General features: G+C 40.7%; 1 protein-coding gene across 1 annotated transcript in view; it reads left to right on the top strand.

Annotated features, from left to right (window-relative positions):
* The window catches only part of ABCA13 (ATP binding cassette subfamily A member 13), a 207,588-nt gene that overhangs the window by 6,296 nt on the left and 187,320 nt on the right, over nucleotides 1-13,972 (top strand). The window contains exons 2-4 of the mRNA XM_019471904.1: nucleotides 1,562-1,655; nucleotides 3,442-3,565; nucleotides 4,331-4,376. Coding sequence (XP_019327449.1) covers nucleotides 1,562-1,655; nucleotides 3,442-3,565; nucleotides 4,331-4,376 — 264 coding nt within the window. The remainder of the gene's footprint in view (nucleotides 1-1,561; nucleotides 1,656-3,441; nucleotides 3,566-4,330; nucleotides 4,377-13,972) is intronic.

Raw genomic sequence — 13,972 nt, forward strand, 5'->3', positions numbered from 1 at the left:
CACCCCTATTTATTGGCTCCAGCCCAAGGTTTCTAGAGTCTTCTCTCACCCCAGCTCCAGGAGTGGTTGAGACATTAGTCAGTCAAGGAGAGTGACACCGGGCCCCTCCCCGTGGCTGGCTTCCGGAGCTTTTCCTGGGGCATTGTCTGTGCTTACAGCACAGACACGTGGGCCTCGTCCTTTACACTGCCTCATCACCGTGACTTTGCATGAGGATCAGGACTCCTGGTTGAAGCTGGCTGTGATGGCTGGGCCTGGCCTGCTCACCTCGTGGGGCCCTGTGGGATGGGTCCCCAGCTGGCGAGGCCCCTGCCCTGCTGGGACATGTTACCATGCATGGAAGCACCAGGCCTTGCTTATTTTTTTGGTTGGGTCCCATTGGGTTTGGAGTGTGTTCAGTTTAGATAAATGGCAATTTCCCTAAATTTCAGGAAGCCTTTAGTTCCTTGCCTTGTGTTCAGCAGAGCAGGCCTTTTCCACAGGGAAGGCTCTGCCATTGGATTTTGTTCTTAAGCATTACATTACTTTTCTCAGGTATTTTTCTAACATACCCGAGTTTAGGAATCACTTCCTCAGTGGGATTTAATTCAACTCTAACAGTTTAGAAATAAAAATCCTCAATATACTTTAGAGAAGTTAATAGCCTCTAATGGGAGATCTTTAGTGTGTTTCTTTGTAATGTCTACTACATTTCTGTTACTGAGTTTGGTATTCACACTTTCCTAGCAATTTTATCAGTGACTCCAGAAGTCTTTTGAAGGCTGGCTGAATGGCAGTTTCTTCATTTTTGCAGCTGAAAATTGAGACAATGTTGTTTTGTTTTGTTTTTCTCCGTTCAATCTGTTTCGGGGTTTGCATCCTCTCTGCGGAGCCTCAAGCACACGCTGTGTACATGCAATTTGCTCAGAGGAGACGTGCTCAAAATCTGCGAGTCCCGCAGTGCATCACCTTGGGTGCCTTTTCATTGTGGCCCTGGAAATGGGAAGGCAGGGAAATGAGAAGCGTGGTGGTGGGCAGCCTCAGGCCCATTAGCTTGGTCTCACAACGCCCTGCTGCTGGAGGTGACGAAGGCAGCTTTTGGAGAGAGGCGACTGCAGGTGAAAGAAAGGGTGTAATGGCAGCAGTCAGGGAGCCAGGGAAGGACAAGGAGGTATGCCACCGGGCAGAGTTCAGGACAGCAGGCTTCAGGGGAACATGAGGAGTTGCAGCAAGGTGCAGAATGCTGCTGGCTTCTTAGGAGGCTCAGGTATGGGAAAGGTGGACGTCACTGTCGTCATGTTGTCAGAGTCACTGTGTTGACCAGAGGGAAATATCTACAAACACTATAAACAGAAGAAGTGAAAACTTTTGTACTCTGAAAGCAGTGCATTCGGCAAAGTTATAAGGATTTTAAATAAAAGTCTTAATTACTCATTTGCTTTTAATGATCTTATTTTCCCTTAAGTAGTTGTAGAGGGGATATTTAATGTTTTTTTTTTATTGAAAGATATATGAATTTTAATTATTTGTTCCCAAATCATGTTTTCTATAGTACTGACGATGTTTTGATTTCCCTTTTCAGGTCTTGTCTCTCACTGAAATACTATGGCCATGTGTGCTTTTCTTGATTCTGGCTGCAATCCGCTTCCAGGAGCCCCCAAAATACAAGGAAAACTGTATGTTTTATTTCACCTGTGTTCTATTTTGTTTGCCTCTGCTTGTAGAAGTATTTAGGAAATATTAAAGATATCTTAGAAAGGGGGACTTAAATGTAGTGGAGTCAATGGAAAGAATTCTACAGTGGGATTCAGTCTTGTCTAGCTGTGGATCTGAGCAAGTCATATTTAGGTGGGAAAGAAATACAAAGTTTAAGGTCTGATTTGTCAGACCAGTTTTAGACATCTACTTTGGAGTAAGGTGGATTACTCGGGTTTTAGTTGTACTTATTTCTTCCCATTGAGTAATGGAGTTTAGATGACTGGCTCAGAGGTAGATAATTATGCAGTAGATATTAACAGTTAGACAAGATGAATCTTACCCCTACCCACTTCCTGGGATTTAGAATGAACATTTTGTAAATAATAAATTCTTCCACTTCCATCAACACTTCAAAACTTGTTATGACTACCTCCACCTTATAAAGTTATTTTTGCTTTTATCTTGTCAAAGGTTAACTTCATTGAGAAAAGAATGACTTGTGGTATTATAGTCTATTCAGTTTATTATTCTGTTATTCACAGATGTCAGTAAGCTGGGGATAAACCAGCTTTAGCCACATTAGAAACCAATTTGGTAAAATAATTATAGATCTGTAGAGTGAAACATCTGGAGAGAATCTAGCCTGCACTATATACATTTACTTTAGACTAGCTCTAGTCTGGACCCAAGGATGCAATACATGCTAATGGTTTGAATACATGAAGTGTGCTCTTGGAGTACATCTTCTGCTTTGTTTTAGCAGAAAGGGATCCAGTGTATGTGCTCAGAGAGCTTTCTACAATGTGAACTGGAGTGTGCTAAGTAAAAATAACTCATCTGCAAATGGCACTGGTCATTCACAACTCAAAATTCATTATTTTATACATCAGCTACAGTTCCTGAGGAATGAAGGATGATTTGACTAACAGCACAATTTCTAATGGTACATGTCTCAAAGATATTGGCACCTGAATTTAAATAAAATTAGGATTTTTAAGTATCATGTACATGTAGTAAATTCCCTATTTGTGCATCTTTCAATTCTGAATATTCAGTCAGACTGCTAGCCCAAATGCTAGCTTTCTTATCTCTTTCTCATTTTGTTCCCTTAATTTTGATGTAATGGTTGCCAAAAGAAGGTTATTCAGAGGAAGAGGGGAATGACCTTTCAAGTATTTCTCAATTTTAGCTGTTTTAAACAGGTAAGTGAAGTTAAATAGGAACCTTATAGCTTATTCCTTATGTTTCAAAATAAGCAAAAAGTTGCTTTATATTTTGAAGTTTGAATTCTCAGAATTGTGGAGAGATGTGGATAAATTCCAGAGACATGGAAAATTTGCTGTTTAGATAGTCTTGATGGATGTACATTCAGACATTGCTGAATACCAGTTCCTTCATCTCATGAAAGCCTGGGAGAAAAGAGGAAATACTATTTTGTGAAGAAGTCTATATTATAATCTAGGTCAAAAGTCATTTTAGGCAGAGAGCCTAGAAAGCATATGATGTTGCAATGGCGTTACTACCATGAAAATCAGCTTTTCAAAGATCGCTCTCAAATGTTATACCCTGTTGTCACAGTCTGACACAGAAGTTATTAATTTTCTGTGGTGAATTAGTTGTTCTTAAATGGGACACCTGCCATCGATACAACTTCATTGTTTGCAGGCGACAAAGCCACTTTCTAGGAGAAGGGAACACAGTGTGATGGTACAGGTTTGTAACTGCAATGTCACTGGTTTTAATTCTGCCTCTGCTTGGTTTTAGGTTACTTAGAAGCTCGGGATTTACCAAGTCGGGGCCTTTATCCTTTCATGCGGACGCTTTTCTGTAATGTTGGTTCAAGATGCAAGAATACTAGTTACACAACACAGAAAAACAACTGCTTACGGTAAGTTATACGAATTTGACAGAGCTGTTGGTATCACAGTGCATCTTTTTCTACAGCAAAGGTTCTTACTGTCTTGTAGACAGGTAGAACAGGAGCTTTGTTACTCTGTGCTAAAAGTTGCCTTCAGTGTCCTTATGAATGCAAAAGATGTAGGGCCTTAGTCATGCCTCCTCCTAATTTTTGTTTGCCTTTCTTGGGCATTTCATTCTGTTATTAGATGCTGAAAACTGTTTTAGGGGAAAATTGGAGAGGTACCTTGTGATATTCTTGCCCTTCACTGCTGCCATGTGAGACCATACTTTTATCCTTCACTAGAAAGTCTTTTATTACAAGAGGGTGAGATTGAGCAACAAAAAGTATATCATACATGGATTTAAACTTTGAATAGTTTGGGAGCATACATGGTGGGAGAAATAAACACAGAAAAGCAAAACAAAGATAACTCTCAAGTAAGACCCACAAAGAGCCAAAAAGGAGTAGCAGAAGCTCTGTAAAAAAAAGAACTTGAAAAAGTAGTCTGTAAGAGGGCCTTGTCACAGGATGCCAGAATGCAGAAAGAAAAAAGATGAACTTGAATTTAGGCTTTTTCTTTAAGAAATGTAGTAATTTCATCTACTTCAAAATGTTGAAAAGCATTGAGATTCAAAGACGCTTATGCAAATTGGCTGAAGGATGTAGTCATAAGAAACCTTTCAAAATATATAACAATAAAGTCAAATTAAGGTGAGCTAATCAGAATATATGTTTTTGTATGCTTATTCTTAGAAAATTGAGAATATCTACCAAAAAAAATCTTAGAGGTTTGAGCCAGGTAAGTATGTAAGAGCATCAGGTTTTTATGGTTTATTATTGTAGAAGTTTATAGGTAGCAACAAATTCAGCATGCAGCAAGTTGGAAAGCTTCAGTATCAGTAATAGGCCATAATACTTACCGTTTGATCTAGACAGTCTGTTCTAGTTATTTGTACATGTAGAGAGCTGTTGATTGAGCATAAGACCATGCAAAATAAATCTTGTTTATGGGCAAACACCTTCTACATAAAGCAATAATTTGTGAGTAGAATTGAAATCTTAACAGTTTAAGCCAAGAATCATTATTAGTCCAGATCTAGTATTACACAAAATACTTACATACAGAAATAACAGTATTACAGTAATATCCCTAAACAAAAATTCTCCTCATAATAATAATACAGTTAAAATTGTTACACAACCACTTAGTTTCTACTCCTTTCCCTGGGGTTATGCTCACCTTTCCACTTGCTCCTCTGGGTCATAAGGTCAGTGGCTGCAGTCTGGTGGTGGTGGGGTTGTTATGGCAAATCATGATCTGGAGCCCTTTACCTGGAGAAATGTGGTTTGATGGCTTTTCACTCTAGGGTGCACTTGGGGTCACTTATGTTTGATAATGTGGTTTTATACCTTGCTTGTTCTCCATTGGTCTGTATCTCTATCATATATCTGAATTTATATGGTACATCTGAACGTATGTGGTATCTTTTACATATGTTAGGTACCTGTTCTTTTTTCTTGATACTTATAAATTGGCTTTGTCTGGCTATAATTCTGCATTTTAACTGACCACTGGTGAGTTTTTTATAGCCATGGGGTCCTCAGTGCCAGCCTGTGCCCCATCTCTTATCATCCCAGGCCTGTACTCCAGTACAGTGCATCATGTGTCCCCACTTCTCAAGGCCTCTACTATTATGCTGGGCCTGTGTTCCTCTGCACTGCTTTGCTATGGTAATCATAAATATCTCATTTTGTACTGAATGATCACTTGTTGCTACTATCTGTATAAAACTGGTGGTATTATACAATGACAAGTGAAAGTAAAGCAAATAGCCATCTGGCCAGAAAAAAAAAAAAGGTTAAAACTAAATCAAGTCAAAACCAAAACTGCAGGCACATTAAGACAAGTTCAGACAAAGCAAAGGTGGCAAGCCTTTGTGCCATGGTCTTGCAAACTCAGTACAAAGCCTGTAGCCTGTTACTTGCAGTGGCAATACTACACTATTGGGTTATAGACTTACAATGGCTGTTGGCCTTTTAAAAATTTTTTTCCTAAAAGGATAGTTTTTATTTATATCACTAGTCCAGATGCCATCTAAGTGTGTTAAACCTCTAGAAACTATGAACTATATTGACTACTCTGTATGATTTTTTACACTGCTTTGACTGAACTGCCCAAATTATATTTCAGCTCAAAAGAAAAGCAGGAAAGAATTTCCTGGAGGCAGTCTTAGACCTACTTAAGAATTGGGGAAATTATTCAGTGGCTTTCAATTTTTCAACTGAAAAATAAAATGCATGCATGTATGCATATTTATACACTCAATAGGCTACACTGAGCCGCATATAGCCTAGGTAAGGAAAAGGGGTGAAAAGGTAGGATGAAGTTCATTCTGAGGTCAGTCTATTCCAGCAGGTCCATCAGTATAAATTAAATCAACCTCAGGGCTGCTCTGACTTATGCTGACTGCCAACAGCCTTAGGAATACAGACTGTCAGCTTGATCAGCCAAACATAACTTAATCCTACAATTTTTCTGTGTTGACTGGAGAGGAGGGGTGGCACAGGAACAGTAATACCAATTATCATCCCTTTGGGGATTTGTACCAAACCATAGGTGGTTCTTTATAATAATTTTCAGGGACATTTTTGCATCAACAATGCTGTGTTTATTAAGGGTAAATCAAAGACTGTGCATAGTTTGCATGGACACAACCCATTTGTTTTCACAGTATGTACCACATCGGTGCTATCAGTTTGAAATATAGTTGTTGCCTTTTGGACAAAGTAATTCTATGACTTCTGTTGGAACCTCCGCTATGAAAGCCATAAACGACCCAAATAACTATTTGTCAGTGAGCAGCCTGAGCAGGGCTGCTCCATGAGGGGGGCTGAGCCAGGGGTTTAAGTCATCCTGCTGCAGGCTATGCCCTCACAGATGTGGCGCCATCCCCCCAGGCAACAGGCTCCATTGACAGCCTCTGACATGGTGAGAAGATGAGCCAGGTGAAGGCTACAACTACCTCATCAACTTTGATTTGCAGAAAAATCTGCCACCTCCTCTGATGCCTCGGAAAGCATCCATTTTTCAACAGCTCTGAGGCTTTGCTCCTTGCTCCTCTCTTCAGCCACTGCAAAAGCTGCTGGCTTGCAGCTCTTTGATGCGATTCCCTAGCCTGTTACACCCAGCATTATTGCAGAGGAGTAAGGAAATATTTAGGAGGTATATTTAGGAGCTCCCATGGCAAAGGACATTTTTCTCTGCTCTTTCCAGAATGTTCCACTCCCCACCTCATCTTAATGGAGCACAGAGTAAAACTGAGAGCATGCAAGTAAGATAAAAACTATGCAGCTGTGTCCTATGGCCTTACACCCACACCCACAAATGAGAGTGCCTGTGCATGGAAACATAATGTGTTCCCAGTACTCTTAATTCCACTGCAAACCTTGCAGAATGTGGTGGGATTTGCCCTTGCAGCTCAGACTCCTAGATCTATGTTTGTTAGACTTCTCAAACCTAAAAGAAAATTAAGCTTAGGTTTTCTCAAACTTAGAACTACAAAAATCACGAAAACAAGACTCTAAAATGTTATTTCTAAGCACATTAGTTTATTTCTCTTTATTTAGCTACAAGTAGTAGCAGCCTGAGCCACCTCACCCTGTAGGTGTGTTGGAGCCCCAGGTCTGTCTCTGGCATCTTCTCCTGGATGGACCCCTCAGTCCCAGATGGTAGCTCTGTCTCCTTTGGCACCTGACTGGACTCCTGGGCTCATCCCACTGTGTTGGGGCTGTCGCTGGAGCCTGTGACCCACCCCCGGCTCTGCCTGCTGGCTAGGATCCTGGGGGATGGTGCCCCACCGGTGAGGGCATGGCCTCCTCCAGGGTCGCCTCAGCTCCTAGCTTTGCCCCCCTCCTGGAGCAGCCCCATTCACACCAGTCCTTTTCTTGTTACTGATTTTATTGGTACCTGGTTCTCCATGGTTCTCCAGTGGAGTAGTGTCAGAAGAGCTCATGTACAACAGCAGGTGTGGAAAAACAAAATCAAGGAAGGTCTAAGCAACAAAGATAGCACTTGCATAAGAATTGCTTAGAGGGTCAAGTAGTTCTTTAATGATGTGTATCTTCAAATGAAAGAAGAAATAATTCTGCAGGATAGCTGTACATCTGCAGCAACTTATTGGAATAGTAACCCTATGTGGCCTGGGCCAGATTTTGTAGTCTTATGCTATGTAGTTGGAAAACAGAAACCAAAGCAATTTTCATGATCTTGCTTATAGATTGTCGGAGAGTTGGGGAGAAAAGGAATTTTAAACATGAGTTTTCTCCATTTTATAGCCAATTAAGAACAACACTTTTCTGTTCTTTATATTTTTTGGTCTATTGCATTTTAGAAGGGTTATAATAGCATGCAACATGCAGGGGAAAGATCTTTCCTTTTTGTGACAGACACGCAGTAAGCTATTGTCCAGCATGTGTATTGATGTTGATGGAGATACCATGTCTCCAGGCTGTCCTGAGATGGTGCAGAACAGGAGCCAGCACAGCTGGGGCTTTGCAATTTTAGAGAGAAATTTTTAATGTGGTGACAGGGGTGAGGTTGAGACAAGAGTTTGCTGAGAGGCTTATGAAAATCACCAGTCTAAATGGCATTGCACATCATAGCTGAGATCTCAGATGAGCTCTGAAATATTCTTATTGTCATCTGGAGTAACTGGGTAATTTGGACAGAGTTAGCATTTCTGAGTCATGACTTTAGGAAATGCCAATTGCTTTTACATTCTGAAAGAGATGCAGAGTCTTTTTGCTCTTTTGCAGTGTTTTGTCGTGGTCAAAACTTGTATAAATGTATATCTTTAGTTTGATTTCTGTCCTCATGCAAGTATTTCTGGAAATGCACAATTAAGGGAAGAGTTACCATAGATGATAATGAAATGGTGTGTATATATATGGACATGTTCTCCTAACACCCCAGCTCTAATTCTGTATATCCTGTCCTACAAGTTACTGCCTTCCTCCTTTTGTCCTTTTTGTCATCCCTTGCTTCTCCTCTTCATTGTTCCTAGCAACTGCTGCTGTTGACTTCCTTTACACATACATAAGTAAGTTAGTGTCATCTTCTGCCGCAGAAAGCACACACTGAAGGCTCTTTGGGAGAGTAGCAGTACAACAATTAAGTATTTTTGTTGGCACAATGTCTGAAAATTGTTTGTCTTGACTGTCCCTGCAGCTGGTTTTGAAGTCTAGTTTCTTATCTTTTTGGCAAGATGGTGACATCTTCCTGCAATTTTGTGTAACTTGTGCTGAATTAAGAAACTAGTAGTATCTTGCAGCATTCTTATTAGAAGATAAATATGGTCCCCAATTACCATGTTGAAAATATATGATATCCTTTAAAACTTAGCACGGACATTCAGCAAATGGAACCTCTGTAATATTTTAATCTGTTTCATAAAACTGAGCCTGATAACTAGTATCATGCCCGTTGCCATTTCCTCTTCCAAAGGAGGTTGCACTCAGCTCCAAGAGTAGCCAGAGGAAGGGCTGTGGCAATGACGGCAAAAGAGGGGCACGAGTGGCAGCTGGCTGACATCGCTCCTGCCCTGGAAATCCCCATAAAGCTAATAGTTCAGAAACAGCATGTCCGAACTGCTGCTCTCGTTCTGCTGAGAGGCTTGTGCTTGGGAGTGTGGTGTTTCTATGAGTTTTTCAGGTTGCACTTGCTGCCTTCTCTTCTGTAATAGCTGGGCCTTATGCCTGGTTTTTGGCCCTTCTTCCATACCCTAAATATCTACACTCCCCTACTGTTTCCCAGCTTCCCTTCCAGTTTCACCATCAACTTGTTTTTCCCCGCACTTCTCCCTGGAGCTCTTCAGAGCCACCACGCTCCAAATGCTGCCAGCTATTTTCTTTAATGTTTCTAGTCTGTGTATCTTCCCCAGTGCCCCCCCACCCCGTGTACTCCATGGGACCCCTCGCAGGACCCTCAGGCCCGGACACACTGAAGGGACAGCCCAGCTGAGCTTGCTGTCCTGCTTGGGCAAGGGTCAGAGCAGAAGGGCTAAGCAGGCTGCTGCTGCTGCCTCGCACAGCACCCAGGGCAGCATGACCTGAAGCCTTTTGACCAACTTCTTAGTTCAAAGGAAGCTTTACAGCCACCAGTGAAACATTTTGAAGCTAAGTGATGAAGAGCAGACAGCATTTTTCCTCGCTCAAACTGGGGGCTGGGGGAGTTCAGTTTTCCTCTTGTTTGAAAAGCTATTGCTAAACAGACCCTGCTTATCTATTACATTTGCTACCTACCTGCTCTGAGAACTGCTCGCTGCTCTGCTTGTGCAGTGTGAGGCTGAATGGTTTCTGGGCTGGGATTACTCACACGAGATTTAGATTAACAGAAGTGATTAATATTCACATAATTCAGCCTGTGTTATTGGGTGTGTTTCTGCTATATATCAAACAGATGGCTATAGAACATAAAATTAGATTCCAAGAGGGTTTTTTTGTTCCCCTGCTCTTTATCAACACAAGCTTTGCAGATCCAAGGTGCAGCAGAGTCAGCGATGGGGGTAGAGGAGAGGGAGTTACTAATTCCACCATCACAGTCATCTGTGCAACCTGCTGCTGGCAGGGAGTCCGGGCAGCACCAGCAGCCCTGGTGCCAGTGTTTAGCCCAGCCATATACTCCCATGTGAGTAAACATGTCCTTTTTCCCCAATGCATTATTGTTTGCAATGCTTCTAAACTAGGGAGATTTGTACGTGGGGATGCAAGGTTTATGTCTAGTTTGGAGGGAAAACAACATGGGTTGAAATACTGCCTTTGTGCTCCACTTCTCTGAATACTTGTGATCATTTTAAGTGACCTTCTTTTGTGAGTTTAGTTGTCAATTTAAAGTTCAGCATGTATTTTGAAAAAAAAAAAAAAATCTGTATTGGTTTTTTTTTTTAAGTTCTGACTGGATTTGTATTTTAACCAATGTGGTTGTTACTATTCTGGTCAAGTGCTGGCCACTTGTTCGTGCTCAAAAAGCAGAGTGCTAGAAAGTTTTCAGTATGTAGTTAGTGTTCCTGTTCTTCTTTGCCAAACACCAGTGTTTCTAGCTGTCTGAAATTTCAGGCAGCAAGTGTGTTAGTAATACTGGAATTTATGTGGTAGTTTTCAAAAGCAATAGTTAAAGTGCAGCTATTAATCACCCTAAAAGCTGCCCTCTGAACAACAGAAACCTGCTTTTTAAAACTTTATTTAAAAGCGAAAAAAAATGTGGTGAGGAATTGTTCTGCCTTTAGTCCATTAAAGTTTGAGTCTGGTGAAAGAGTTTTCCAAAATCCTACTGGCTGTCAGCCAAGTTGGAATCGAAATAAACTGCACTGAGACAATCAAGAACTTGTTTTAAGATTAAATTTTCTTTTCATCCCTTAGTCTAAAGTTGCAGGCAGCTCTGCGGGTGTCTGAACAAATGAGCATCAGGGAGGGCGAGAAAGAGAAATGGGAGAATCAGAAAGCAGTGGCTGATGTTTTTTGCTTCGGTTTGTGAATCTCTCTCATTAGGTTTTTCTTCACCAGTAAGTAAGAATTGTGCTGAAAACTAGTATTTACATACAAGTTTGACAAGAAAGGAATGTAACTCTATGATATTTTTGTAAGTGGGGCTTATGTGACAGTTAACTGTGCTTCTAATGAAAGATAGCAATATTTTTGCTACACAGGATTTCACCCTAAGATAATTTGAACTTCCAATAAGATAAAACAGAATTCAACTGCCTAGTAAAAGATTATTATTCCTAGCTAAATATGATTATTCCATTGTTTATGGTGCCTTGGGAGAGTCTAAGTTATTTTGCCTTGTATAGGGATGCTTAAATGACTTTTTGACTTCTGATTTCATCTTGAAAGTATTGTTAGAAAATTGTTGTGCTATTGATTAGCCACCAGATGGTGGTATGATAGAGATAATAGAGATAACATGTACCAGGGGTTTAGCTGTAAGCTAAAATCAGGGGAAAGCCAGTAATGATAGTAGGATACTATTTTTATAGGTTGTTGCATGTATTTGAAAAAACAAGCTGTCATATCCCAAATACAAACCTTATAGGTTTTTTGAACAACAGATACTTCTTGTGTGTTGAGTCAGCATAAGGCAAAAATAGGTAGCCAGAGACACCATTCTTCTCTCTTTTCAAGTAGAAGGGTACCTTGAGGAGCACATCATCTGGAATCGGCATATGTTTTTTAGTATGGATTTTTTTGTTAAGGTGGTGGAATTGTTATCATAGTTCTGTTGCTTAGTAAACTAACTAAAGAGGAAGCACCAACTTTCTTCAGGGCCCAGAAAGAGGGACTTTCATCTGGTGCCATTGACCAACTTACCTGTTCTGGTTGCAGCGTGTTGCCTTAGATGCAATAGGAAAGCCTGAACTTCAGGGTGCAGGCCATCAAAGAACCATCACCTGGACTCATGATAAACCAGGGGAGAAAAGTTGAGTGTGTTCAGCAACATCAAAGACTTCTTTGGATGTGTCTGTCTTTGGCTGCTGCCAGAATTGGGTTACTGGCATAGGTGAGCTGCTCCAGCTCAGCAATTTTTCATTGCCCACTTTCCTGAGGGTTTGAGACTCAGTGCTGCAACTTGCACACTAATGAACTGAACTAAATAAAAGTTGTGTAAATGCATAATACTTAAAAAAAAAAAAAAAAATCAGAATACTGCTGTGAGTATATACACATTTTTCAGCTACTTGCTTCCAGTTTGTAATTACCTCCCGTGTCCCATTTCTTTCTGTGAAAAAGTACTTCAGGCATCCAAAGTGGTCCAGAGAGATTCACAGGACCTGATCTAGACTTCATGAAAGAGATAGAAGAACTTGCAAGGGGATTTATTGAGACCACAGAGAAAACCATGGCTTTAGAAAAGCTATGGGAGGAAAACTCAAAGTTTTCAGGTAAGCTGTGATCTTTCTAACAATGAGTTGCTTTGTCTGTCAGGTAGTGATAACCATCAAACAAAGGAATGCTCTTATCTTAAAAATAAAATGAACAAACTAAAATTTTAGCTATTCTGAAAAAAACCACTTTTATGATTATGATTACTGTGGCCATCATAAAATTATCAGCAAAACAGCTTTCTAAAACTGTGCCCTTCTTTTACTACTTGATAGTTAACAAAATACTGTGAGGGTAAAGGTTTAAAGGTAAGGATTAATAATCTGAGTACATGGTTACTTGGTCTAACATGCATTCAAAAGTAACTTATCAGGATTTAAGTCTTTCTCCTCAGGTTTTTCTGTTGTACTAGAGAGTATAGGGATGGAAAGCCTCAGCAGCTCACACCTGGTGACCTTTAGGCAAACAAGTCAGTCTTGCACTGAAAGAGTGAGACTGGAAAGACCAAGTTCTGATGCTCCTGCTCTGTTCCCATCCATGCTGCGCAGCCTTGCTGCTGTAGCAGGTGGGCATTTAAGACCTACTACTACCCTGTCTTTCTGGCTGAATGTTCAAGCAGAAAGATTTAGGTGAAAGTGTCATTTTCATGTCTGGCTGTCTGGGAGCTAGTACGTTCATCTAGTGCTGATGTGATGATTTTGCCTTTCTGAAAAGCGAATGGTAAGCAATTTCTTTTAAATTGTTTTTGTGATAATAGTAAAGGTATTGGAAAACAGAAAAACAAGTAGATCACTATCTTTCTAGGGTATTAGTTGTTTCACATGCCTTTGCTCCTGTAGAAATGCCCTTTGTGTACTACTTGCTATTGCTTATAAAATTGATTTTTCTGACGTTAATAATGCCTCTCTGTAAAGGAAAATATTTGCTTTTGCAGGGCTCCATAACATCACCGCTTTTCTTACTGTAAGTATTTTTACAGTCTATTTCCAAATTACAGTTCTGGATTTTGAGGCATCTTTATTATAATGGTTAGAAATTTATATCCTGTCAAGTTTTAGTAAACTATGTTTAAAAAAAATTGGTATGCTGTTGAAGGAAAAAATTATGTCTTGTAAATTTGATAGAGGTTCGGTGGTTTCTAGATTACTGATTTAAACCAGTCTAGGTGTATTTGGCTTGCATGGCAAGGTTTTGGCAGCAGGGGGGCTACAGGGGTGGCTTCTGTGAGAAGCTGCTTAGAAGCTTCCCCCATGTCCGATAGAGCCAATGCCAGCTGGCTCCAAAAGGGACCCACCACTGGCCAAGGCTGAGCCCATCAGCGACGGTGGTAGCACCCCTGTGCTAACATATTTAAGAAGGGGGAAAAAACTTGCGCAACTGCAGCTGGAGAGAGGAGTGAGAATATATGAGAGAAACAACTCTGCAGACACCAAGGTCAGTGAAGAAGGAGGGGGAGGAGGTGCTCCAGGCGCCGGAGCAGAGATTCCCCTGCAGCCCGTGGTGAAGACCATGGTGAGG

Source organism: Aptenodytes forsteri, unplaced genomic scaffold, assembly GCF_000699145.1.
Source record: "Aptenodytes forsteri isolate BGI_AS27 unplaced genomic scaffold, ASM69914v1 Scaffold194, whole genome shotgun sequence".
NCBI lineage: Eukaryota > Metazoa > Chordata > Aves > Sphenisciformes > Spheniscidae > Aptenodytes > Aptenodytes forsteri.